General features: G+C 37.4%; 1 protein-coding gene and 1 pseudogene across 2 annotated transcripts; both read right to left on the bottom strand.

Annotated features, from left to right (window-relative positions):
- Positions 1 to 705: 705 nt before the first annotated feature.
- LOC132135675 (coiled-coil alpha-helical rod protein 1-like) lies at positions 706 to 5116 on the bottom strand (annotated as a pseudogene).
- LOC132139824 (cohesin subunit SA-2-like) lies at positions 4855 to 27277 on the bottom strand. Of its 2 annotated transcripts, XM_059548441.1 has the most exons (34): positions 27010 to 27277; positions 26310 to 26420; positions 24348 to 24423; positions 23601 to 23741; positions 23248 to 23344; positions 23081 to 23157; positions 22367 to 22571; positions 22037 to 22188; positions 21872 to 21945; positions 21638 to 21761; positions 21345 to 21443; positions 21183 to 21262; positions 20968 to 21075; positions 18892 to 19000; positions 18489 to 18606; positions 18263 to 18366; positions 16184 to 16276; positions 15681 to 15770; positions 15248 to 15451; positions 15101 to 15171; positions 14854 to 14941; positions 12894 to 12974; positions 12723 to 12815; positions 12466 to 12637; positions 11525 to 11652; positions 11341 to 11442; positions 11113 to 11261; positions 10718 to 10846; positions 9758 to 9963; positions 9420 to 9639; positions 9233 to 9325; positions 7885 to 8011; positions 7585 to 7662; positions 4855 to 6165 (listed from the first exon to the last, which is right to left on the bottom strand). In XM_059548441.1, exons 2-34 carry the CDS (start codon positions 26345 to 26347, stop codon positions 6142 to 6144), a joined length of 3750 nt encoding a protein of 1249 aa, XP_059404424.1. In that variant the 5' UTR covers positions 26348 to 26420; positions 27010 to 27277; the 3' UTR covers positions 4855 to 6141. The 2 variants fall into 2 exon arrangements, with proteins under 2 accessions (XP_059404424.1, XP_059404423.1); XM_059548440.1 differs by lacking the exon at positions 27010 to 27277 and having other exon boundaries at positions 26310 to 26439.

Below are 27277 nucleotides of genomic sequence, written 5' to 3'. Positions count from 1 at the left end.
GCTAAATGGGAAAATAGAGCTTAAACATCAGGAGTTTATCCTTTGGTATCAACTGGATGACAATAAACAGACATTCCATATAAAGAGAAGGGTTGTAAAACAAGGTGATTTCGGTTGAAAAGGGACAGTCAAAGGTTATGTTATGATGAAAGAGCAAAGACATTGTTTTTCCCTCAAAATGTAAGATCTGGACAGCCCCATTAACTTGGGGAAGTTAAAAAAAAGTTATGCTGTGTTCTACCTTGTTTCTTCACATTTATACTAACAATCGAAATTTTGGGGGCAGTATGAATCTTTTTATTTTATTGAGAAATTATTATTTTTATGAATCAAGAATGCACTAAATTGGTCAAAAGTCACAGTAACACTTAGAATTTTGAAAATATTAATGCAGCACAGCTGTTTTCAACATTAATAATAATAATAATAATAAAAAAGAGATGTTTCTTGAGCACCAAATAAGCAGCATATTAAAAGATTTCGGAAGAATTGTGTGACACCGAAAACTGGCGAACAAAAAAGAAAATTAAGCTTTGCCATTATCAATGGCAGCTTCTCATTGTCCTCATATTCATGGCTCTCAAGGATATGCGATAATTTCCAATAAATCTGAAATACTAACCAATAATTAATACTGATGTAAAGGCAACAAAAATCTACTTTATTAAATTATTAAACAGAGAGAATTGACTGGTGTGTTCAGCACTATTTTTTATGTGTGTCAGCACAAGAGGGTGTTTGTGTCACAGTGAAGGCCTGACCCTCCTCCTCCTCATCCTCTACCTCTGAGCTGCCCATTACTGCAGCACTAAGAGCCTGCAGTGCCCCCATCAGATCTGAGAGAGAAGCAGGATTGAGGAAAGTCAAGTGCGAAAGAACATCAAGTAGACATTAAAAAAAACGAATCAATGAACAAATTATATTATCAAAGATATTACAAAATTATAAATATGAATGCATATCATGGGCAAAAAAGCATCAAACTAACTGCTGATTTCATAAGTGAGTGTCAGTGTGTGCTTACTTTCAGGTATTGAAGGATTGCTGCTCTCAAACTGAGGATGATGCTTTTGTTTCAGGGCTTCAGTTGTCTGAATAGCTGATCTTCTCAATCTTTTATATTCATTCATCAAACCCTGTTCCTGAACCACTGCCTGCACACACACAAAACAATAGAAAGTAAAGTACAGAGAAATATCTAAAAAATATTCAGATCTTTGAGCCAAGCACATTTTAAATAGAACTTGCTAAATGATCATTTGCATCTTTGGTATCTACATGAAGTAGCACAAACCATCAATTTGCATATTTGAAACTGGTTTATACTTAAATTAATATACTCACACCTGATGTCACTCAGATCAATTTTTTACCCCAAGCAAATTTAGTTCTGAAATTAGCTGGAAATATTCAGATGATAAAATTACAGCTTCAAGTTTGACTACAAATTTTATAACAACTCAAATCCAGCCTAATTTACAATATAATTCATCAAAAAATGTGCCAGTAACAAAATACGTCTTACAAAAGATGCTGTTATTTTAAACTATCTATCTATTCATAAAAGAATCCTGGAAAAAATTTACCAGTCTGGACAAAAATACTAAACGGCACAAAATTTTTCAACATTGATAGTAATAAGATATCAGCACCAAATCATCATAATAGAATAATTTCTGAAGGATCACAAGAGTAAAGACTGAAGTAATGGCTGCTGAAAATTCAGCTCTGGCATCAGGAATAAATTATATTTTAAAATACATTCAAATAGAAATTAAAATATATATATATATATATTTATACTGTTTATACTGCTGCATGTCTAAAAAAAATAATAATAATTCTAAATTTGTACAAAAATAAATTGTAAAATAAATAAAATAACCATTTTCATACTACAAGCTTTTAAAGTTTTTTTTCTTTTCTTGGTGAGATAGATTGTGTCTTATATCAATAAGGCCACCAAATGAGCCAGGACTGCCGCTGATGTCCCTCAATAAGAATGCGGTCTGCAGATGTGTGATCTGTTTGTGTGCATGTTCTGTTCTCTCTTCCTCTACGTCTTTCATCTGTTCTTTCTCTCTCTCTCTTTTGTGTGCTCTCTCCTTGCTGCATTGAGTTGATCCTCCATGTCCCTGAGCTTCTCTGCACACAGTCTTAACTGCTGATACCTTTTGTAAAACTACACAAACATCCATAATCAGCTTTTAGATCTTCAAAAATAAGCAACTGTACTCCACAACCTGAGCAAATATTAGATGGATCGCAAGAAGCACAAATGATTCTTCAACAGTGCATGATTTTGCCTTGAGAAATTGATGTAAGCAGAATATATCATGTGTTTAACAGTGTTAATAGACTATTAGCAATGAGAATGAAAGAATAAGATGGAATTAAAGTGTGAAGTAAATACGCAATGCTTTGTGTTGAGACGGGAAATTACAGTTACTCCACACATTGTTCTTCATGTACCTGAGTCACAATTGCTGCTGTAGCCTCTGGTTATCAACACGGAGCTCCACAATGGTCCCCTCATGCTCTTCACATAGTCTATGCATCTCCATTCGGCTCGATTCTGATGCCTCCAATTTCTCCCTGCTTTGAGACAGAGCTTCCCTCAAGTGTCCCAGCTCTCTCTCTTCTGCAGTGTGCATTCAACACAATTACAGTCTTCTCTTTAAATCTCCGGTAGACATTGAGATTGAGGTTTGTGTACATACGCTGCTGCTGTAGTTCAGACAAAGAGGCCTGGATAAGCTCTGGTGTGCATTTGAGCTCCTGTATGAGTTTGTCCCTCTCTGCACTCAACAACACCACCTCAGCCTGAAGACTCTTAATAAAGCTACAACACAGAGAGGAGATAATGGAACCAAATACTAGCATACTGCTTATTATACACAAATAATTTGAACTACTAAAGAAAAAAGTGTATGTGAAGCTGAACGCATTAACAACATTCCAAATAGTTTTATACTACAATTTTATCACATCATCTCTTTCCCTGTATGTTCAATCCCATAAAAAACCCATGAACAAATCATAACACTAACAGTATACTTAATTAGTCTTAATGCTGTAAAAAAGCCAGTCTTTAAAATGTATTCCCATGATTCTGTACCTCTCTGACAATGCTGGCTCTGAAGATCTTGTAGCTTTCTTGGTTCTCCAAAGAGCTTCTTTCCTCATTAGCAACCCTGCAGACAAACAACCCATGTATATTAAAAGTAAAAACCCACTTGCATACAGATGACACTCTCACCTTGTACTGTGTCCATATGTTTGGCACCAAAGGCGAGTCTCTGATTCAGCTGACTTATACTGGACTGAACTGCTTCCATCTGACCTGCCTTAATTTCTATGGCTGACATCACCCTGATGATAGAGACACAGAGGAGAAAGATAACACACAAAGAGAGACAGATGTTTATGGATGAGCTTGCTTCAGGGCTTTGGTCAGAGGAACAGTCAGCTTTAATCTAATCATGACAGTCATGTTGGTGTTTACTAAACCGGTTTAATCCAAAGAGATTTACAGAACACTAACAGATTTATGTCCTGGTGATTATGAGTGCTACCTGTGCACCGTTTCAATGATATCATTCAGTGATCCCTTGGTGCTCTTACTGTACTCTTTCAGCTGAGCATTCTCCTGTAGAACACTTTCCAACTGATGCTGTACTCCCTGAACACACACAAAGCACTCACATGGGCTGTCAGAAACACACACTTGCCTGCAGGCGCTACAGAAGAAGAGTTTCAGTGCTGTCACCATGTAACAGCTGATCAGATGGACAGATTAAGGTAGCAAGTAATCACGGATGAACAATGTGATGTTACAACAGTAGATCTTCTATGAGTCATCGCTGTACAAGCTTAAACCTCACTAAGTTCAATCCAACCTGTTTAGACTTAAAAAGCAAAGATAAGAAAAGAACGAGTGTGAACAGGACAGGCTCATAAGGCTTGGAGAGTAATTGCAAAAGTTGATCATGTGAATATCAATGAGCTATCAATGAGCTACGTGCATGTCTGCGTACCTGTGTGTTTACATGCTGTAACTCCAAATGAGCCGTTTTGTCCTCTAGTTGGTGCTGAAAGACACTGTTCTGTGACTGCAAACACTCTACTTGCTGCTGTAGAGAGGAAACCTACACACATTCAGATATATTATTCATACAAAAAAATACTAAAATCTGATTTAAACACTTAATATTAAGTAAACACTCATGACTCAGAAACGTCTACTTTTACTATCCTGATGGTAGAAGATAAATAGATGTATAATCGAACATGGAAAACAGACCATTTTTTGATGATTTGATTTTAATAAAAGCAAAAATTGTTCTGACTGAAAATGTATTTTAATTAAGTAATTAAAGTAACTGACATACACTACCTTTCAGAAGTTTAGTGATTTTTTTTATGCTTTTGAAAGGCGTCTGCTATCATCACCAATGCCATTTTTTTAATTAGAAACATGTTATGAAATATTTCAAATTATTGTTTTCTATTTTAATGTATTTTAAAATCAAATTTATTTCTATGATGGCAAAGCGGAATTTGCTAGTTCTCAGTATACCATGATCCAGAAATCATTGTAATGTTGATTTTGTGTTCAAGAAACATTTATTTCTAATGTTAAAAAACAATTGTGCAGCTTAGTATTTTTGTGAAAACTGTGATATTGATGTTTTTTGCAGGATTTCAAAAGAACATATTTTTTATATATATTTGTAATAATGAATAATAAATCCCTTTATATCAAATTAATGCATTTTTGATGATTTATATATATATATATATATATATATATATATATATAAAATAAACATAGTAAATGAAACAACTGACGTCTTGTAAATAGAATAAAAACATCTTGGTTTTTATGTACAGTCCAATACATTAAAATACATACACTCACACACTTTTGGAAATAAGGTGACATTGCAGGACCGGAAATTAAAATCAAAGTGGGAAGAAATGAACTGCTATGTGTGAAACACTAAAAAGTTGCTTTCTTTCCAATCCTTTTCAATGCTCCATGCAGAAATGCATTTACCGGCATAAAATCCCCACAGTTACATTTATCAAGATTTCTCACCACAAAGACAATCATCATAATTCACTGATTAACAAGCCATCCATGGTTTCAACTACCTAACCTCAAAAACAACCCACAACCTGAAGCAAAAGCTCAATGAACAACAAAAAGGGGAAAGATTAGGGAATTTTTCACAGTGGAGCTTTACCAAAATGAAAGTTAATAAAAAAATCAGTGATTCTCTCTGGACAGATGCAGTGTGAATGAAACAGTAGGTTGGATACCAAACATTAAAACATTAAGTTAAATATAAATCAGTAATGATTCACATTACATTACACATTTTGTGTAGAACAAAATAATGTGTATATATATATATATTTTTTAAAGATATATATCAATATAATACATATTTCTTATATTTAAAAAGAAATAAGATATATTCTACATAAAGAGCTTTTCTTTGAAAATGGGTGCAGTGCCCTTTAATACAGAAATACCTTCGAAAGTTTGATAGCTGATAAAAAAAATCCAGAAATTAATTGAACTCTGAGAGAGGGTCAGACTTTCTAAGTTTAAGCCAATCAATACAAGTGCTTTGAGCTCTTAGAGGACCAATAAATACAAAAACCTCTCAATCAGCCAATCAGTAGTGAGGAATATCGTCACAGTATAAGGTTTAACCTACTTCTGCGAAGCGAAAACATTGTGAGTGATGGATTAAAAAAAAAAAGTGGAGAGAAACAAAATCAGACACTGCTAGTCTAAACCCTTAAAGGAAAGCGGAGTTATACATTTTTGATTTAAATCACCCTTTATAAAGTCATTTACAACTGATTGTCTTTACAAAATTACCTAAAAATCAAAACTCCAGGTTTTACAAAAAACAGCTATTTTTAAACCTCTATTACAAAAGACCATGAATCGATAAGTCTGATCTCATGCTGTAACTGTTTGTCTGTCGCCCTGTGGGCTTTTATATGTACAGATAGTTGTGGTGTGTTTTCAGAAGGGAAAGATATGCAGCACCATCCTGTGCATTTAGTCCATGGAGTGAAATCAGAAGAGGAGAAACATGACACCGCTCTCGTGTACCCCTCTCAGAACATGGACACATTAAGGACCTGTTTGACAAAACATACACACAGTCACTTTATAACCTCAGTATTGCAGGTGCAAAGAGTTCAGGCCTGTTCACACCAAGAGCAATAACTATAACAATAAATATAATGACACCTATATTCAAGTTGGTTCAAATAATGGTATTTTATTCAAGCTTTGTGTCAAAGTTGCATCTGTGTGAGTTGTGCACTATACTACTGACAATAGGCAAAGGACCATTTTAGGCAACATCAACTTTAGAATGATGTTTTAAACCTCATAGCTTTCGTTATAGTTATCGTTTTTGGTGTGAACAAGCCTTTAGTGCTGCATTCTTCCTTAGCATCTTGCCTGTCAGTTCACAGTGTAAACGGACAGAGAGCAAACCAAAAAGTGAAAAAGTGACATGACATACAGCCAAGTATGGTGACCTATACTCGTAATTCGTGCTCTGCTTTTAACCCATCCAAAGTGCACACACACAGCAGTGAACACACACACACACAGTGAACACACACCCGGAGCAGTGGGCAGCCATTTATGCTGCGGCGCCCGAGGAGCAGTTGGGGGTTCGGTGCCTTGCTCAAGGGCACCTCAGTCGTGGTATTGAGAGTGGAGAGAGCACTGTACATGCACTCCCCCCACCTACAATTCCTGCCAGCCCGAGACTCGAACTCACAACCCTTGGATTGCAAGTCCGACTCTCTAACCATTAGGCCACGACTTCCCACAAAGCAGATTTTTGAAAAAAGGGAATGTAAATTCGCTGCCACAATGCTGTGTGGTTACTAAGGTGTTTTGGGTGGCTGCTTACTGGCACAAGATTAAAAAAAAAAAAAGCACATAATCCTCTGGTCCCTCCTTTAAAGGGTTAGTTCACCCAAAAATAAAAATTATGTCATTAATGACACACCCTAATGTCGTTCCAAACCCGTAAGACCTCTGTTCATTTTCAGAACACAGTTTAAGATATTTTAGATTCAGTCCGAGAGCTTTCTGACCCTGCAGTCACAGCAGTCACGATCACAACAGACCCGGAAGAGAAGACAACGATGAATAAAGTCGTAATTTTTGGACCAAATTGTATTTTCGATGCTTCAAAAAATTCTAACTGACCCTCGGATGTCACATGGTCTACTTTGAAGATGTTTTTCTTACCTTTCTGGACATGGAAAGTAGACCATACACAGTTTCAATGGAGGGAGTGAGAGCTCTCGGACTAAACCTAAAATATCTTAAACTGTGTTCCGAAGATGAACGGAGGTCTTACAGGTTTGGAACGACATGAGGGTGAGTCATTAATGACATAATTTTCATTTTTGGGTGAACTAACCCTTTAATGTAAATCTAAGGGATTTCTAACAAGCACAAATAATTAAGAAATTATAAAGTGAATAAATGACTGAATGAATGAATAAACAGATAGATGAAAGAATGCTTACAGAGTCGTCCATGATGGAGGCAGGGTCAAAGTAGTCTGGTTTCAGCTCTGATCTTTCCCTGCGGTTTTTGGATGGCGGCTTCAGAGAAACAAAAAAGGTCAAGTTAAAAATACCAACACACAAAATGTGTTTTCTCTCTGTGTACTAGTGTCAGCCCAGCAGTCAAATGAAGCTGGATTAGATGGATGCGAAGATCTGAGCAACACTGTCATTCTGACTCTGTATCTGATTGAGCTACAGTGAGTCTTTGGGTGAGAAAGGGTCCTCATTGGTTATGCTCTCCTGAATTCTGATTCCTACCAGATCAATGTCCATGGTGTCGAACTCCATGCCCTCGTTAAGGTCGTCTAGTCGTTCCTCTGATGACATCATCACATCCTCTACAATCGGTTCCTCATCATCCTCCATCAGCCCGCTGCCACGACGACTGGCATAAGCAATAAAAAAAATGTAAATAATAAAATATGAAAGCAAGATTGTAAATGATAAGTCGATAAGTTTTAATATTAAGGTAATGTATTATAAATAACAGTGTATCCTATATGAGATAAATCTGATGAGTTGAATCCCATCAATTAAAAACCCACTATCAAAGTGTTTCATTGTACTGGTGATCTTCAGCGTTCGCAGCTCAAAACAGAAATGTAGAACATTAATAACTATCACTAGGACTGTTGTACAAAATTTTATAGTGAGAGCACTATTGTAAAAATTTGTGTAAATTCTTAGGTTTTAGCTGATGTTTTCAAAAAAACACGCATCCACGGAGGAGTTACACATTCTGACAACATAACTTAGTTCAAGTTCACTTCAAGTGCTTGATTTTTTGCAATGTAATCAGGACCTGAATTTCGATGTGTTTGCAGGCATTGTGCATAATTCTACACATTCCTGCAGGTTTCGTGGTTATAAAACGGGAAATTACTATAAACATTTATGCATTATAGCATGCAGGTTGAATCCAAACAGATTATCAGAGCAGATCAGTCATTTTAAAACTTTTTAAAACTTTTTCACAAACAGTGCGAGTGATTAGGATTGATTGGGACTGAGTCTTCTCTTACTCCCTCAAAATACACAATTGACCTCTCATCCAAAATATCCACATTGAGTTTTCTCAACATGGCTGCACGCTGCAATACAAGACTAGCACACATTTTGGACAGTCAAGGGAATTTTTTGTTATATCATACAGTCTACAACTGAAACATTCACCCTATTTTAAGTACTCGTGCACTCTCTGAGGGACTTCAATGCGCTCTCAGCCAAAGCACAGATAGCCCCCTCTCAAACAGCTCGCGATTCTCAAAAATCAGACTGAATTGTTACATAATTGATTAAAATCATTTATTTATTGTCCAGCTATCCCATTTTATTTATCCACGGCACATGCATTTTGTATGTAGCCTAAGTAATGTTGTTCAATGACTTGTTTGTATTATTTAGTCATTTTATTTTATGTAATAGATTTATAGATTTTTTTGTAATAGAGGCAATAGATTTTTTGGTAAAACTTTACATAGCAACACATTTTAAAGTCTTATTTGTTAATGCATTAATGAACATGAACAGAGAGCAATTATTGTTGCTATTATTATTAAGTGAAACTTTTGAACATTTTTGCATGTGTATGTAAGTGTGTGCTCACATGGTGTGCTGAATGTGGCCTCTCATCTTGCCGTACTGCAGGCTTGCTCTTTCCTGCTGCTGTTTTTGGGCCATCATCCATGCGACCTGAGAACTGAAAACAAAACAGCTCTCAGTCAGCTCTTTACTAACAAATGTGTGTGTGTGATAGAGAGAGTATGTGGATAAATGAGAGCATGTGTCTTTACTTGTAGTCCATGTGTTGGTGTGGCTGCTGCAGGGGTGTGTGTTGCGTTTCGTTGCTCATGCTGTAAACTCCCATGTACCCCTGCTCAGGGCAGATCTTTTTTGCGTCTCGCAGGACAGTAGAGACAATGTGGGGGGATGACATCATTTCAGGAGTGTGCGGGCCACTCTGCTCACGATTTACCCACATGCTCACATCACTGCTGCTACAGCTACTCTCCTCTGAGAGACAGACAGTGAGGACGACAATGAAAGAGGAAGTTAGTTTTAATCTAAAGATTAAAGAAGAATCTTTAAAGATTATAATGAATCATATAGTTATGATTTAATGCACACGTACCCTCGGGCAGTTTTCTCTTGCTAGCGGCAGGTGGTTTGCTTCTGCGACTGCGGGCAGAGCTCCTGCTGCTCATACCGCTGATGACAGACAGAGTGTCATCATCAGCACCCACCTGCAGAGAGTTCCGGTAGGAGATGAGCGGTAACCAGCAGTCATCCCTCTGCAGGGCCATCTGAAAGGTCATAAAGCGCTCTAGATACAGGTGCCTGATGGGAGAGATCAGACGTCAAACAAACAACATACATACACTACATTAGAGATACTAATTTAAAAGACAGCACACCATTAACTTTCAGATACCCAGCGTAGCAAAACTTCAACTTTTGTATTTTTAACAAATATGGGTAAAATCTACATATAACAGTAGCTGACACTGAAATTTAGTCACAAAAAATGCTGTCAGCATCCTTTTCAAACCAATTTATCTATTTAGAAAGTAAATATATTTATTTATATATGTCTAGTGATGGGAAAAGGCTTACATGCCCTGAAAGTTTGAACACACAAAAATGTTTAAACAATTTTCTAATAGTAGAAAAAATGCAATCCTGGCATTAGGTGTCAAACTTTATTCTACTGTTTTTACACAATGAAGCCTATTCAATGAATGGTACAAAAAAAAGCGGTTTTCTGGGATGTTTTGCCAATGTCTCAGTTCTGTTTTAAATATATTTAAATTTGAATACAGTATTTAAGTCAAACTTGGTTTAAATGTTTTAATATATTTGTGTGCTCGTGTTGTGAAGTACAAGCTTTTACTTTAGTAACAAATAGCGGAAAAATTTTGTTGAAGACCCAGGGTTTTTGCAAACTTTTTCATATTATACCTCACTGCAAACTGTACCTAAGTGAAATGGTTTTATAACTACGGTAATGGCTTCTTAAAAATATTGCATCATATAAATATTTGGGTCTTTGAGGAATCTGAGACAGCAGGGATTCTTAACGTGAGTGTCTTACACAGTCTTCTTGTCCTGCCTCAGTAGTTTGGAGGAAAACTCACTGAGGATGTCAAGGAATGCGAGGTTGAGAGGTGGGCCACCCTCCCCCTGTGGACTGGGTTCTTTAAAGGCAAATTCTATTCCATCCCTAAAAAACAGATAACACATACTTTGTAACTCTGTTACAAAGACATATAGGGACTCTCTTGCTGCTTTTCCATTTAAATTGTTGTAATGCTGATGCTGGTGCAAGAATTCAATTCTGATATGAAAGTTTTAAATACATTAAATATAGTTTTACACAGACAGGGAAAAGAAATTGGCTCGAGCTGCCATCCAATGAATCCCGAATCAGGAAACAGAACACCACTGGGACTTCACTTCACTACAGCAAGTGTGTTTAAATTGACTTACTTGTGGAGCATTGCAATCGCCTCTCTGGTTTTGAGTTGATCGAGTCCAAACGTGAGCGAGAAGCGTCGGGCCAGTTCTTTAATCCCACAGAATGCATATGCGGACCGATCAAAGTTACAGCCCAGATCACTCAGCATCTCATTAAACAGCTGAAAGCAAACATCACACTTGTGTTATGCAGTGTTGCTGGCAGAGCTGGTCTGTATAAGGAAGGAAACGCCATCTCACCTGCTGCAAGCTGAGGATCAGAGTCTTGGCACACTGAATCTTGTCGATCTGACGCGCTTTACTCATGGTCTCCTTAATGATATCACCGTAATCATTATAGTACTACACACAGACAGAGACAGAGAGTCAATGGAAGCAACAAGTAACAAACACAGAAGACTGTTACCACATGAGTAGGACTCACTCTTATGTATTGTTTGAAGATATCTGCTCCTGTCTTCATCTCCACCACGTTGTAGATTATCAATTTGCAGAAGGCAGCCAGCAAATTCCTGCGTCTGTGGAGTGCCTCAATCTTATTAGCCTCATCATCTGCAAGACACATCCAAAAATAAATGAATTTGACCGGATAGTGAAAAAAGCAGCCAATGATTGTGCAGAATATAATAAAAATAAGAATAAGAATAAACTGTAAACAAAAACAAAAAAAAAACACACACAAAAAAAACACAAGCAAAGAAACATTTTTAATACATTGGCCAAACATTTGACTGGTACTGTGTTAAGTTTTTTTTTTTTTTTTTACAAATTTGTAGTGTTTCTAAATGAATGAATGAGATTTAGATTTCTCATCATTGAAAGTGCAGTATCTCATTTCTGCTCTAAAAGCAGCATCAAACCGTTTTTGTCAGTGGTTTCTTAAAGGCATAGTTCACCCAAAAATTTAAATTCTGTCAACATTTACTCACCCCGATGTAATTTCAAACACACAAGACTTAATTAACGCAATTAAGATTTTTTTAATGAAACCTGTGCGGCTTCTGTCCCTCCACTGAAAGGCCAGGTAACCAAAACTTGGAAGATCCAAAAAGGTAACAAAGGCATCATAAAACAAATCTATATGTATATGCAAATAGCATCAAACAATTATCAAACAACAGTCCAGCTCCAAACTCAAACCATTTGATGAGTCATACTGCTATGTCAGTCTGCTGAATTTTCTTTTTATTTGGTGCTGTTAGTTGTGCACAAATGACACAACTGCACATTACAAGTCCACAGCTGATCATGTCCCTGGAGCATAGACTGCAGATATGTGGTTACACGATCAAATTCACACAGTAGGGCTTCTCACTGCCACCTTGGAGTGAATCAGAGCAGTTTTCTGTGCTGTTTGTCATTTACCTGTGCTGGTGTCCTCATCCTGGTCAACAAACACGTGATCTAGGATAAAGTTGAGTAGTTCGCTCTGTAAGGATGCATCTGGACTGAACACCAATGGCTCTAAAGTTTCTCGCCCTGATGTCACAATCTGATAACTGAAGATCAGGAGTGCATCGCAGAGAATGGTGAAGGCCTGCAACACACAAAAACACACCGTTCATTTTCCCAGAATCCCCTATACACGAATGCAGGGGCTTGGTGTGGGAGGACAGACTCACCTGTTCTTTGACAACAGTGCTCATACTATTCAGGTACATTTGACACATCATACAGAAGGCTCTCACCTGCCTCCGCAGCAGCACCATGTCATCCTGAAATGGGACGAGAGTGTTACTAAACACTCACAAAGACAGTCTCAAAAAAGGTTTGGGCATGTGTGTGTGTTGTACCTTACTGGCACTGCCCTCCGAAACCTTAGCCAAGTGCCAGAGTATGACATAGTGAGTGCATTGGAGTGCATGAGCCACTATCTATAAAGAAAGACCAAAACAGTAAAATCAAACACATGACCGACAGACCAAATATGATCTGAAGAAGTCTAGTAAGGCCTGCTTTCAGCTGCTGTTTTTTTTTAACTATTATTAAATCATGGGTAATTATCTTTTAATGAATTTTATAATTTCTTGAATTTTAAATATAAGTTCATTACTTTTTATATATGACACATTAATACTGATTTGATACTGTATACTAAATTATTTTGTAGGCCTAACTTTGTGTTAAAGGGGAGGTCTAATGTTCTTCCATACATTCTGACTTATTTACTGTACACTGTTAAAGAGCTGGATTCTCATGCTAAACATAGTAAAAGGTTCAAAAAAACCAAGTTGAACAGGCGACATAGTATTTTTGTGCCAAATACACTCCTTCAGGGACAGGTATACAAGTTGTCTTCAAGTATGGCCTTGTATGACCTCAAAAAGCATTGGTTTTAAAACTTTTTTTTAAGCAGTGGTTTCCCCTCTTTTTTAAGAGCGACCCTATTTTTTCTTTTCAAATTATTGTGATATATATATATACACACACACACACACACACACACACACACACACACTGTGCCAGTATGGAGTGACACACCAGTCTGAAGTCCCAAAAAGGTGCTCCGGAATCAAATCACTGAGGGTACTTTAGCCTTCATGCACATCTGTATTGATAAACCATATTTTGTCACTATTTCAATCATTTCAATTTCGAGAGGGAATCCCCATATATATGCAGATATCACTCCAAATACTTTAATAATAATAATAATAATACATTTTATAACGCACTTTATATTTAACAAAGTCTCAAAGTGCTGCATATTCAAAAAAGTACAAGAATCAACCAAAAGCTCTGGTAAAAAGGTGGGTTTAAGGCTGCATTTAAAATTATCCACAGTCTGTGGAGTCCTCAAATGGTCCAGGAGAGAGTGTGTTCGGCACGTTTGTACTCTTAGCAGCAAGGAAAAACTAAACCTTTCTTCAAATTCTTAATGGATTAAATATAGCCAAAAAAAGCGCCCAAAGAGTACTCTCTTAATTATCACTCATTTCAGTTTATCGCAATCTCAGATAATTCCGTAATAATCAAGGAATCTCTCTACACTAAACAATAATTATCTTATGTACATGGCATCTACAATTAGCTTATTATAAAGAGAGGGTTCGCGAGCTTGGAGAACTCAGGACTGAACGAAACTCTGGTGAGGATTCTGAACAACTGAAACACCTTTGCTTGATTGCCCATTGTGTTCCAGAAGTCACAAGATATGTCTTTGATTTGCTACAATGTTGCAAAAACATGTTGTGAATAAAAACCCTTGATACTGTCCAGAGCGCAAACACAGAGAGTAAGATACACACTGGAGTCTGCCCTTACTTTCATTTTGTTGTTTATGTTTATTTTGTTATTATAGTTATGTTTGCCTGTTCCCACTTTATTCTTCCATAAATCTTGAACTTTGTTACATACATATATAAATTTTCCTTAAATCATTGTGGTGACCCATTTTTTCAGTGCGTGCATACACATCAACCCGGGCAAGAGCAAGATACTCATCAACATGCTTGATTCAGGTTACAGAAGTTGTCAGCAGCGCCTTTCCAGCCAAGATCACTGAATAGTTTTCTCTTTTTCTTAACAAACATTTTTGCTTGATTTATATTTCTTAATTATGAATTTATATAAGTAAATGTTATCTAAATGTATCCGAGGAATGAAAAAAGAAAAACAGTGTGCTCCATTTACACTATTACTGGTCATTAAAGCATTATGAGTTGATAATTTAGCTGCAGAAGAGCAGGTATAAGGCATGCAATCCAGCCAGTGAAATAAAATTAGTAATTTCCCTGGGTCAATAGTCTGTACCTGCTCAGGCATATCCCCGTTTTGTAGGCCAGAGTTCAAAAGTTTGTAGTTGCTGGTGAAAAGGTCCCATTTAGTGAGGTCATGTGCACTGCAGGGAGCACAAACACAGACACACACAGTTATGATGAAGACAGTACTCTGGTCTATGTATGAACCACACAAAACATGTCAAGATTTGTATTTACTTAACTCTGAAATCAAAAGCATTAAAAAAATTCTCAGTTTTAGAGACAAAGTGTGTTCTTACTTGTGGAAGGCTGTGATTCTTTTGAGTGTTGACAAAACTTGATAGGCATCATCTTCATCAGGCTCCTCTCCCTTTAAAGAAACAAAGCCGTTAAAGACAAAAAACTGTTATCAAACTACAACACACAGAAAATTAGCATACTCATACCTCCTGCAGGACGTCTTCCAGAAGACGGTGGAACTTATCAATCTGTTCGTCAAGTATCTGGCTGCGGACAATATCTACGCGGTTATAGATGGTGAAATCCTCATTGCACAGTGCATGGAATGTCATGGAACATGCCTCTAATACATCTTTGTCTGTGTGCTTCTCCACCACATCACGGACCTGACGCAGCAAAGCATCCAGATGCTGCAGCACACCAGCAAAAGAATTACTTAGAATTAATGTAATAAAACAATAACAATCAATCATTTTTTTAACCTTATGCCTATGCATAGATTACAAAATAATGTTAGTACTATTGGAAACTTTCTTCATGTTAAAGTAACTCGACAAAGTAACAAACACATATTTTATAAGCACAATATTTTCAGTAATATGTGGTACAATTTTTCTGTGTGTACTTTTTGTGTATTACCTTCTCCAGCCGACCGGTTGTATAGATCTCCAGATCAAAATACTGAGGAAACTGCAACAGATTAGTGACCTTCTCTGGGTCCACTGAATACTGAGAGAGAGAGAGAGAGAGAGAGAGAGAGACAGAGAGAGAGAGAGAGAGATTGAGAGAGAGAGAGAGAGAGAGAGAGAGAGAGAGAGAGAGAGACAGAGACAGAGACAGAGAGAGAGAGAGAGAGAGAGAGAGAGAGAGAGAGACAGAGACAGAGACAGAGAGAGAGAGAGAGAGAGAGAAAGAGATGTTTGAAAGACAGTTTGTTCAGAAAAATTAATTGGTTTGCATGTGGACTGTTGCTTTATTTCAAAAAAGGTAATCAATATTGCAATGAAGTTTTTCCATGCAATCCCAAAAACACACACAAAATGTGGAGGATTAATGTCCGCTACTAATATTTTCACAATCATTTACATTTGTTTTTCAACTGATGTATTCCACACTATCTGGCAAGGCTGAGAATCGCTTACTTTAGCGAGTAACAGAGGCAGAGCCACAGCAAACGTTTCTGTGATCTTTGTTCGATCATCCAGCTGGGTTTTCTTTTCTTTAGCAGTTAAAACCTGTGCCAGAATAAGAAACAGCATACGCATTTGAAGCAACATGAAAATTCAGAAATAATGACAGAATTTTTATTTATGAGTGATTTAGAAAATTATTTGATCTATTTCATTTAAGTAGCATCGACTAATGGTTTGAAAATATATGAGCATGTGTGTCCAGGTTTGGCTACAGATTTGAATAAGATTTGAAGATTCAGATTATTGAATAAGAAAAAGTATAGAATTGGGACTTGGTTCTATCCATCACAGTTTCCCATACATAAGCCCACATAAATTGCGAACTGCCCAGGAAGATAAAATTCAAATTCCGCGATATGAATTTCTGTATTTTCTGACCTCGGTTGGATGTAAATTGCATAAAACTGAAGCGTGCTGAAGCACCTGTCCCTTACGGTTTTGGGTTAACAAGATATGAACATATTTCATCTGTTAATATATACATATATATAATATATACATTAGATGCAGGCAATGCGCTGCATGAGACAAAAAAGTAATATAGCCAAACCCACCGCAAATAGTCAATCTTTAGTGTAGATCTATGTTGATTTAATCAGACGATGTTGCAATTATAAATCAGGATTTAAAGAGTTAAGTGAGAGCGACTCCTGGTTAACATGTAACATTAATGGGTCATGTTCAGTCACTATTTATACTTGCTCTATGTATGACAACAGAAAATATGTAAATGGGAACAGTTTTATTGAGCATTCAGTTGTATTACAGTATGTGACAGTTCAGAGAGCAGAATAGATCTGAAGTGCCAAACTTGTCTGAATGTAAAAACCCGATGCAATGATGTTGTAAATATGGTAATTAATATGTGACGTCATCTGCCGCCACAAGTCTCACAAAATCCTGTGGGACACACTGCATCATGTTGTTGACTAGATGGAGGCAGATCCGAATGCGAGCTTTTAGTCAATTGTACGAAACATTCAGGGTTTAAGTGGACTAAATAATTAGGGTCCATCATATGTTGCCAGGAAAAGTAAAAAAAAAAAAAAATTATAATAATACATGAACCATGAACCACATGCATGAATGATTCACAATAATATCGATAACATAAATTTACAAAATAGGGCAGTGGTCTCCAACATGGTGCCCGCGGGCTCTGAGTTGCCCGCCGAGCACGTTCTATAAATAGCCTGAATTGTAATCTTTCATTTTTTTTTTTATGATAATGCCATAAAATGAGAAAATAACTATTGGTGACATTTTATATACCATTAAAACATAATAAAATAATTTAAAATATTTAGAATCTTCACGTCTCTCTGTCTCTCTCTCTCTCTCGCTCGCTCTGCGTCTCGTGCGCGCACCTCTCTTGTTCTCTCTGCGTATCGCGCGGAAGAGGAGCACCGTTTTAATTTAGTTAAACACAGATATTATGTTGCTTTTCTAATTTTACATGCAAGTATGTAAAGTATATCATTCAGTCACTATTTCATATTTATGCCGTTGTTCTTTCTCCCTTTCCCTCCGTGATTTTGTCTATATAGCGAATATAAGACGACCCCCCATTTTTTAGGACAAAAAAACTTGTCTTATATTCGGGTATATACGGTAATTATATATTCAATAGTCATAATATTTAACAATATTACTGTTTGTTGTTGTATTTTTCAAAACTTGAAACTTTGTGTGTGTGTGTGTGTGTGTGTGTGTGTGTGTGCGTGCGTGTGTGTGCCTATATCAAACAAGTAGGGCTACTTGTTTGATATAGGCACACACACACAAGACTATTTTATCCCTTCAGGGAGCCCTCACTCACAAAAAGGTTGGAGACCCCTGAAATAGGGTAACTAGTTATACCATGCCAAGATTTAACCACGTAATAACTTTTTGGATTAGGTACAGGGTCAGGAGCTTAGAAAATATCACCTCTGTGTAAAAACCATTGCATCTATGGGACGTCCTCACAGATATGGCGATACCAAAATGTTGTTTGTGTGTGTGCCTGTGTGTATGTCTGTGTCTTACCCTTTTACCAGAGCCTCGTCCGATAGGTGGGTGACACTCACAACTCTGTCTGACAGCACAGAGCATGATCTCAATCAGAGCAGCATCCTGAGTGTCAGTGAGGGCTGAAACACACACATCATGTGTTTGATTAGTTTAGGCAAAACAAATATTTTTAGCCAAATTCTGATCCAGAAACAAAAAATCCTGTGAGAGCTGAAAGTGAGTGGATTTGATAGCCATGTACCCTCCTCTCCAGGGTAAGGTTCATCCAGCAGCAGGCTGATCATACTCTCCCAGTCCTTCAGCAGCTCTGACGCACAATCCCACAAGCTGTCCACCAGGTACGCGCCGTGCTCATGCAGCTAAAACACAAACATTCATAATATCTTAAAAAGCCAACCTAATCTCTTTGTTCAGTTACTTCATGCATTTGTCGTGTATTCATAGGGATAAATTAGGCTAAGTGTTTTATTTTCCCTCATTTTGAAGGTAATCTAACTGCTCTTGTTACAGTCTGTTCTCATAAAATCTGCTGGAATCTCAGAAAAGGAAAATAGGAACTTGAAATACTAAGATCTCCTCAGTCAAAATATGAATATAGCGAGACGTCAAGAAGAGACATTAAAGGCTGAGCACATCAAACACACCTCACTCTCCAGAAAGAACAAGACAGTTGTTCTGATGAGGTTAGCATTCAAGCACTGTCTGCCTCTCCTGGGCCGCCCCTCATCCTCTGGACCATGATGACTGAATAACCTGGGAACACAACACCAGTGGAATCAGTGAGTCATGGTGAGCATTATGGACAAGAATTAATGTGACAAAATGTGTTTAAAGGGGTGGTTGATCATTGATTGTGTGTATTGGGTGCAGTGTATCATGTATTCGTTTTGTTTATAAACAAAAAAAAAAAATCCATTACTTTTAGATATTTTACCTTCTCGTCAAAACAAACTGTTGAGTTCCTGGTCCTATGAGGCCCCTCCCTCAGAAATATGCAATGAGCTCAGATTGGTTAGCTGGCCCAGTGTGTTGTGATTCGCTAACTGCCTAGTGCACGTTGTCCAGAAACATCATGCCTCTTTGCCATTAAGGGTAGTTGCATGTTCTACGGTTAGATATGCTGTTATTTGTAATTGCTACTGCTATTTGATATGTTTATTTTTACTGATTAAAGCTTTAGTACAGCACAATACATGATTGCATTGTGGAATTTTTGTAAAGCAATTGTTTAGTTTGTAAAAGTAAGAAGTATTTGCTTATTAACAAAATCTAGTGTAACGCCATTGAACTTTCGTAGATTGAGGTAATTCTCCTCCGAAAAATGTGCAGCACAGAGAGCTATTTTGATAATATAATTTTAAGGAACTGAGTTAAAATTAACTTTAACTATTTTTAATTTTAACCAACAAAGAGGACCTACAATCAGGGAGAAAATATCAGCGTTTCAACTGATTGGAAACAACACTCTACTACAACTCTTCCTCTTCTCTAAAGCAGCTCGACATGTTCCCAGGGCAGGGTTTATGTACATTTTATGGTTTGTGATGTCAAAAACCAAGGAAGAAGCTTGTTCTAGTCCCTACCAGGCTTTTTTGTAGTCCTTAAACAGCAATGTCTTCAAAAGAAAACATCTCCCTTTGCATTGAACTTTTAGCATTATAACTTTACAGATGTCATTTATGCTCTAACACCAACACTACACACTAACTTAAAGGAACACTCTACTATTTTTGAAAATAGGCTAATTTTCCAATTTACCTAGAGTTAAACAGTTGAGTTTTACCATTTTTGAATCCATTCAGCTGATCTCCTGGTCTGGCGGTAGCACTTTTAGCTTAGCTTAGCATAGATCATTGAATCTGATTAGACCATTAGCATCTCGCTCAAAAATGACCAGAGTTTAGATATTTTTCCTATTTAAACCTTGACTCTTCTGTAGTTATATCGTGTACTTAGACCAATGGAAAATTAGAAGTTGCGATTTTCTAGGCCAATATTGCTGAGAACTATACTCATTCCAGTGTAATAGTCAACAAACTTTGCCCGTCGTACTATGGTTGCAGCAGGTACAATGATATTACGCAGCACCTGATAATAGTCCCCAGCTAGTTTGTGAAGTTGTAGAGTTGCTGGGGACTTTATTCAGGCACTGCCTATTATCATTTTGCCTGCTTTGCAAAGTTCCTTGGTTATTATGCCGGAATGAGAGTATAGTTCCTACCCATATCAGCACTGAAAATCGCAACTTCTCATTTTCCGTCAGTTTTAGTACACAATGTGACTACAGAAGAGTCAAGTTTTAAAAAGGAAAAATATAGAAACTAGTTGGTCATTTTTGAGCGAGATGCTTATAGTCTAATCAGATTCAATGATCTATGCTAAGCTAAGGTAAAAGTGCTGCAACTCAACTGTTTAAATTTAAATTTATGCATTTAGCAGACGCTTTTATCCAAAGCGACTTACATTGCATTCAGGCTAACAATTTTAACTTTACCTAACAATTTTACCTAATGTGTTCCCTGGGATTCAAATCCCCAACCTTGCGCTTGCTAACACAATGCTCTACCACTTGAGCTACAGGTGCCTAAAAAAAATGAGCCTATTTTTATAGTGTAGAGTTCAAGTTAAAAAGTGAAATCATAATCAAGTACCCCTTTAATTTCCCTGGTATTTAATGAAGCAAAGACTATAGTGCTATGATATAAAAAACTGTCACATACTTTTTGTAGAGAAACTCCCCTGCAGCCACAGCAACTGGTCGATGGGCAGAGTAAACCAAGTGATAGACGCTCTCACAGTCTTCAGCTGTCAAAATCTCATCATTACTCCTGTGTGAACAAACAAACAATTACACAGTGAACGGACACATCTAAAAAAAAAAAAAAAAAAAATTTTTAAATAAGACTGAATGATGAACAATCAATGCTGAACTCACTGCAGAGCCAGCGTCAGCAGCTTAATTGCCTGAACAGCAACATCATATTCCTTATCCAGAGTCATGGACACAATTCGATCCTACAGAGAAAAAGAATGAGAAATGTCAGAAAGCAAAAAAGTAATGGGGTTGCCATAGCAAGTGTCTTGGTGAAAGCCTAACCTTGAAGCGGCTGGTGAAGAGTTCCAGTCGGGCGTTGAGTTCTCTGCTATAATACAAACCCTGAAGAGCTGTAAGACACTTTAGACGAACCTCACCTTGCTTGAGATTGAAAAATAATATAAATGAATGAGACATGAGATGGCATGCTGTTTGTTTGTTTAGTTTTGACCTGCATATTACAACCAATCTGTGTAAATTAATTGCTTAAATTGAGAGTAACGTGTACTGTACATGTGGAAGAATTGACAATAAAGCAGACTTCACTTGACTTGACTTAAATGGGTTTGTGCTACCTTATCATACATGGTCCAGCCCACGTACTTCAGGTAACTGTCATTAAGAAAAGCCTCACTGTACATCTTCATCCACATACCAATCTCTTCAATGCAGATAACCCTGATCTCAGCAATCACATCCCTGCACACAAATATGTGAAAAATATAAACAGCTCTTATCAAAGACTGTGTGATCATTTTAAAATATGAATTGATTGAATCAGTCAGTTAATTATTGGGATGTTTGCTCACCTGTATCTGTGGATGAAAACTCCTTTAAAAATGGCATTCATCATGTTCTCAATCTCATCCTGGTTTTCCTGGAGCTAATAAATACAATAGAACATGTTTGAATCAGGTTTTACTGTATGTGTGTGTGTGTGTGTGTGTGTGTGTGTGTGTGTGTGTGTATATCACCTCCTTGCGTTTTTGCAGCAGGAGCTCCAGGCGTTCATTGGCTCGTTTCCCGATGCTCTTGTTGCGCTCCGTCTCATATTGTCTTTGTGTGTTGTCCAAATTGATGCTCAAATTCAGAGCAACATTCACCAAAGCTGTCATCAGTTTCATGGCTGAAATGCAGTGAATTAACTGTAGGGTTAGAGTGTATAATTCATCCCTTTATCAATAAGAACACACTGAGTAAAAACTGCATGACAAAATTCATGACACAATAGTATGTTTATGCGGCAGAAGTAGTGGTAGTATGTATTCTGAACGTTACACAGTACCTAGCCTAAAGTCACCCACCTGCCAGGGTGCTGGTGTGTCTGAACGCTCTGACCTGTGAGTCTGAGAGGCCCGTGAGGAGAGAGATGACCGTGTCCATCATGTACTCATCATAGATGATGCTGTACTGGCACTGTCGGACCAGGACCGCGATGAACTCACACAAGCTTAATTTAAACTTCTTCCACACCGGACCTGCCATCGCCAGTGGATAATCACCACTATCCTGAACACACATACACTCTTTTTACATACCGTATTTTCCAGACTATAAGTCGCACTTTTTTCATAGTTTGGCTGGTCCTGCGACTTATAGTCAGGTGCGACTTATTTATCTAAATTAATTTGACGAACCAAGAGAAATGAACTAAGAGACATGAACCAAGAGAAAACATTACCGTCTACAGCCGCGAGAGGGTCTATGCTGCTCAATGCTCCTGTAGACTACCACTGACAACAGAGAGCGTCCTCTCGCGGCTGTAGACGGTAATGTTTTATCTTGGTTCTTGGTTCTAAATAAATGCGACTTATAGTCCAGTGCGACTTATATATGTTTTCCCCCTCATCATGACGTATTTTTGGACTGATGCGACTTATACTCAGGTGCGGCTTATAGTCCGAAAAATACGTTATACAGTTACAGTATCTAATCTCCTCCAACTCAGAATACAAACCATTTTACATATAATAAATTCTACCCACGGAAATATCTGTTGTATAAACACATTAACAAACCTCATCAAACTCTTCTGTCATTTTCCTGATGATCTCAGAATTCTGCATGTGTCGAAACATCTCGGAGCTCACCGCACCTATAACAAACATACACATTCAATAAGACAATATACACTTGAATTACGTAAACTTATTTACACCTACAGAACACAAAAACACACACACACCTTTACAGCCGGAGCAGTGGATAAAGAAGTTGATGAGTTCCAGCAGGGCAGGATCTCTGTCCGTCTTATAGGACTCAATCCAGTCATCAACCACTGACTGCAAAGAGGGATAGAGAGAGAGAAGAGAGAGAGAACACACACTTGCTCAGTTAAACCCTCTTTCCTACACACACAGCCTACACAGAAAGCATGCATTGCAGTTAGGGATATAATAGCCAACCAAAAAAAACACTGATTTACTCTGATGATACATACGAGCACTTTGAGACAGAGAGAATGTACTTTATGTCTGTGATTGAATACAGTGTGACAGATCAGTATGTATCTGAAGTTGTTTGTTGATATTTTAGTACCTGTGTGGCACTCTTTCCCAATTTGACAATCTCAAACAAGCTGAGATTCTGAATCTCTGTGGTGTTCTCCTGATGGTGGCCATTTACCCGACCTCTCACCTCTGACCCCTTCAACTTCTCTCCAAGGGTCTTCTTCCCCTTCTAGACACAAACAGTAAAACGCAAGGAAAATTTCATTAAACAAGCTAGTATCCATTCAAGGGCTGCACAATTTTTGGGTAGAAAAACAGAATTGTTTTTTTTCCTGATAATATAATTATCATTATTATAAAGACAAAATAAGGAATTATTGTTGTAATATTTAATTGTAAACGTAATAATAACTATTATTATCATTATTTTATATTGCAACTTTTTTATTTTTTTCAAACCTTAAACCATTAAGCTTTTATTTTGGTAAGAAAAAGCACTTAAATCTTCTCTTTTGTTGACAACAGCTGGTATAAAGACAGTTAAATGCACATTATGAGCAACCCAAACTGAAAGCACATGCAGAGATGAGTTTGTGTAGAGCAATAATTTCTGAAAACCACCCAGAGACACTCATAAGCTGCACATTTGTAAATAAAAAAATAATGCTGTACTTTCATTCTGAAAAGTATTTATTTAATTAAAATCACACTTTTTGTTTTTATTCCAATGAATCATGCAGCCCTTCTCATACCTGTTTTACAGCGTATCTGAAAGCTGACTGGGTGATAAATAAGAACTGAATGCCTTTCTGCAAGCTCACTCGCTGATAGGTACCTTCCCTTTCCCAAGTCTGCCATTCCGGCCCTCAAAATCTTCAAGATCGGTGTCCGAGAGCCGAGCGTATCCTTCCCTAAACAAACAAAATGCACCAGTGATTAGAGCAGTGTGTATGTAGAGTATTTCAGGTGTATATATTCTACAGGGGAGGTTCAACCAAGCTGAATTACCCTGAGATGGGAAAGGTTTTCGGGCTCAGAACATTTGAATTGAGTTACTTCAGTTAACTCTACATATGTTGACCGAGTTTAGTGTGTTTACCTCGACTATGAATAGCCATGATCAATGGAGCTAATTGTGTTCAAATAATGAAGAACAGATGAAGAGGATGGCCACAATACCAAGTATTGGAAGAATATCAAAGGTCCTATATTGTCAAAACTGAAATTTCCTGGCTTTTTTTCATGATAACCGAGGTCTAGGGGCTATGTACCGGTAACTACCATATAAGTTTCAGAACAGTCAATCCACTGTCAAATGCACACAGCCTGCATAAAGTAGCTGTGCCTTTTCACAAGCTGTTGTGACTTCCATAAAAATGTGACATCAAAACTTCTCAGTCCCCACCTTCAGTCACCACCCCAAGCACTGCCCACCATCAACAATGAGCAACAACAACCCAAGAAAACACTGTTCAGTCAATGGATGTCAGGAAACTACATCATTGCGCAGGCTTCTGAACAACATTAAAATAAGAGACCTGTGGCTAATGTTCATTTATTCAGAAATACCACAACAATTTAGTTCGAATTTAACCGTCTGTTCTGCACATTTCACAAGTGACTGCTTCGTCAATCAGGCACAATTCAATGTTGGTATAGCCATAGACATAGACATAGCCATAGACGCTGGATTGGCATTAAGAAATAAATAAACGAACAAACATTTAACAGCTGTGGTGGTGGTTCCGGAATATATCTCAAACTACCCTTCCATCTGGCATTCTTCCAATCCATACAGTAATTAGCTTCATTTTCGATGGGTTTGTGCTCAGGAAACTACACAAATATTCTCATAAAGAGTGTGAGAGCTTTCCTATCCGCTCTGCATACAGTGGCCTTACTAATGTGCTCTGCATCCCTGATGTTATATAGAAAACTACCATTTAAAGGAACACTCCACATTTAATAATATTACGCAGTGTCTGATATAGTCCCCAGCTAGTCTGCTATTGCTGCAACTAGACAAACTAGCTGGGGACTATTCAGGTGCTGCATGATATTACTGTGCCAGCTGCACCTATGGTACGGCAGCAAAGTTCCTTGATTATTACCCCGGAATGAGAGTATAGTTCCTAGCCATATCGGCCTAGAAAATCTCATCATTTCATTTTCCGGTGGATTTAGTACACGATGTAACTACAGAAGAGTCAAGTTTTATAGAAAATATAGAAACTCTTTGGTCATTTTTGAGCTAGATGCTAATGGTCTAATCAGATTCAATGATCTATGCTAAGCTAAGCTAAAAGTGCTACCGCCAGACCAGGAGATCAGCTGAATGGATTCAAAAATGGTAAAACTCAACTGTTTTCCAAAAAAGGTGAAGTGTTCCTTTAAAAATGGTACCACTCAAATAAATATGCATATAGATATGGCAAAAAAAAATAAATCTCCCTACTGCTTAATGCAGCCTCCTAATCTACAGGTTTATGTGTAAAAGCATATGTCATTTTTGTCACTTTCATAGTGTCTACATGAAAATATGTCCAATGAATGAATGTACCTGCATTAAAAAAAAAATGCTTTTCTTAATTAGTATTTTTCTCTTGTTGTTTACAGTCAAAATAAAAGTCCAAATGCATTTTCTACTTAAGAAAAATGACATAAGATATTTAGTCTTGTATTTTTCTCATTTTGCTAATTATTTCCCAATGGGGTAAGAAAAATAACCAAGTATCCATTTGATAGGATTGTTTTTCTTATTTTAAGTGAGTTAGTTTAGTTTGTGTCTGGTACTTACTGGTGGAAGTCTGTTTGAAGGTCTTGAGCTGCTATCATTTTGTCAACATCTTCTGTTACTTCTGGAGTTCATAAGTGTCCCACACTGCAGTAGACAGACAGACCCACACAACTGAAAAACGCTGCAGCATAAAACATAAAATCACATATTTGCATGCAATAACAACAACCACTACGAAAAACGATGGAGTTACTGAATGCGGTAATGCGTGTTTGTGTGAAAGACGTGTGTAAATGACTTTAATAATAAATATCAAACATCTGTCAAAAGCATTACTGTAAGCAAAATCTAACCATAAAACATTACATAAACTCCATTAGTCACACAAATCTCTATGTATTCGTGTAAAGTGTTATTTTAGTTTATTACATTTTATTAATGTGTTTTTAATGTTGAGTTTGATTTCCGTAAACACGGGCTAGCATGCTAACATGCTAACGGGCCTCCAGCTCCTTTAACAGTCATTAAAACCGCCCAAAACAAAGTAAAACTCACTGCAAAACCCCATTAAAACTTTATATTTCCCCATACGACGCACATTATAGTATTTCATTAAGTTTCACTATTCAAACTGTCTGACACATGGACGACTCATGGAAATGAATCTCCCGAACGAACAAACAGGAACATGTCTTTTATTTAATTTTATTTTCTAAAATCACGGATATTTATGAAGATCGGCCGCCATTTCCTTCCTCACCTCCCTCAGCGTGAGTCCATCAGCATCAAACCCGCCCAGAGCCGCCGCCGAACGGTATCGAACCGGACCGGAGCTCCGCGGTTAAGACATTACAACAAGCTCCAAGTAGAACTGGGTCACTTCTGTTTGTGTTTTGGAGCTGCAAGAGGTAGTTTGGTGCTGTGGGCGGACAGGAGTAAAAATATAGCCTCGAGAAATCAAAAACACACTTATAACGCGTCCACACACACCCACATACTAGCATCCACACACAAACACACACACACAC

The sequence above is a fragment of the Carassius carassius genome, chromosome 4 (assembly GCF_963082965.1).
Source record: "Carassius carassius chromosome 4, fCarCar2.1, whole genome shotgun sequence".
NCBI lineage: Eukaryota > Metazoa > Chordata > Actinopteri > Cypriniformes > Cyprinidae > Carassius > Carassius carassius.
Note: the sequence above shows the minus strand (reverse complement) of the source record. Positions and strands in the feature narration are given on the sequence as shown.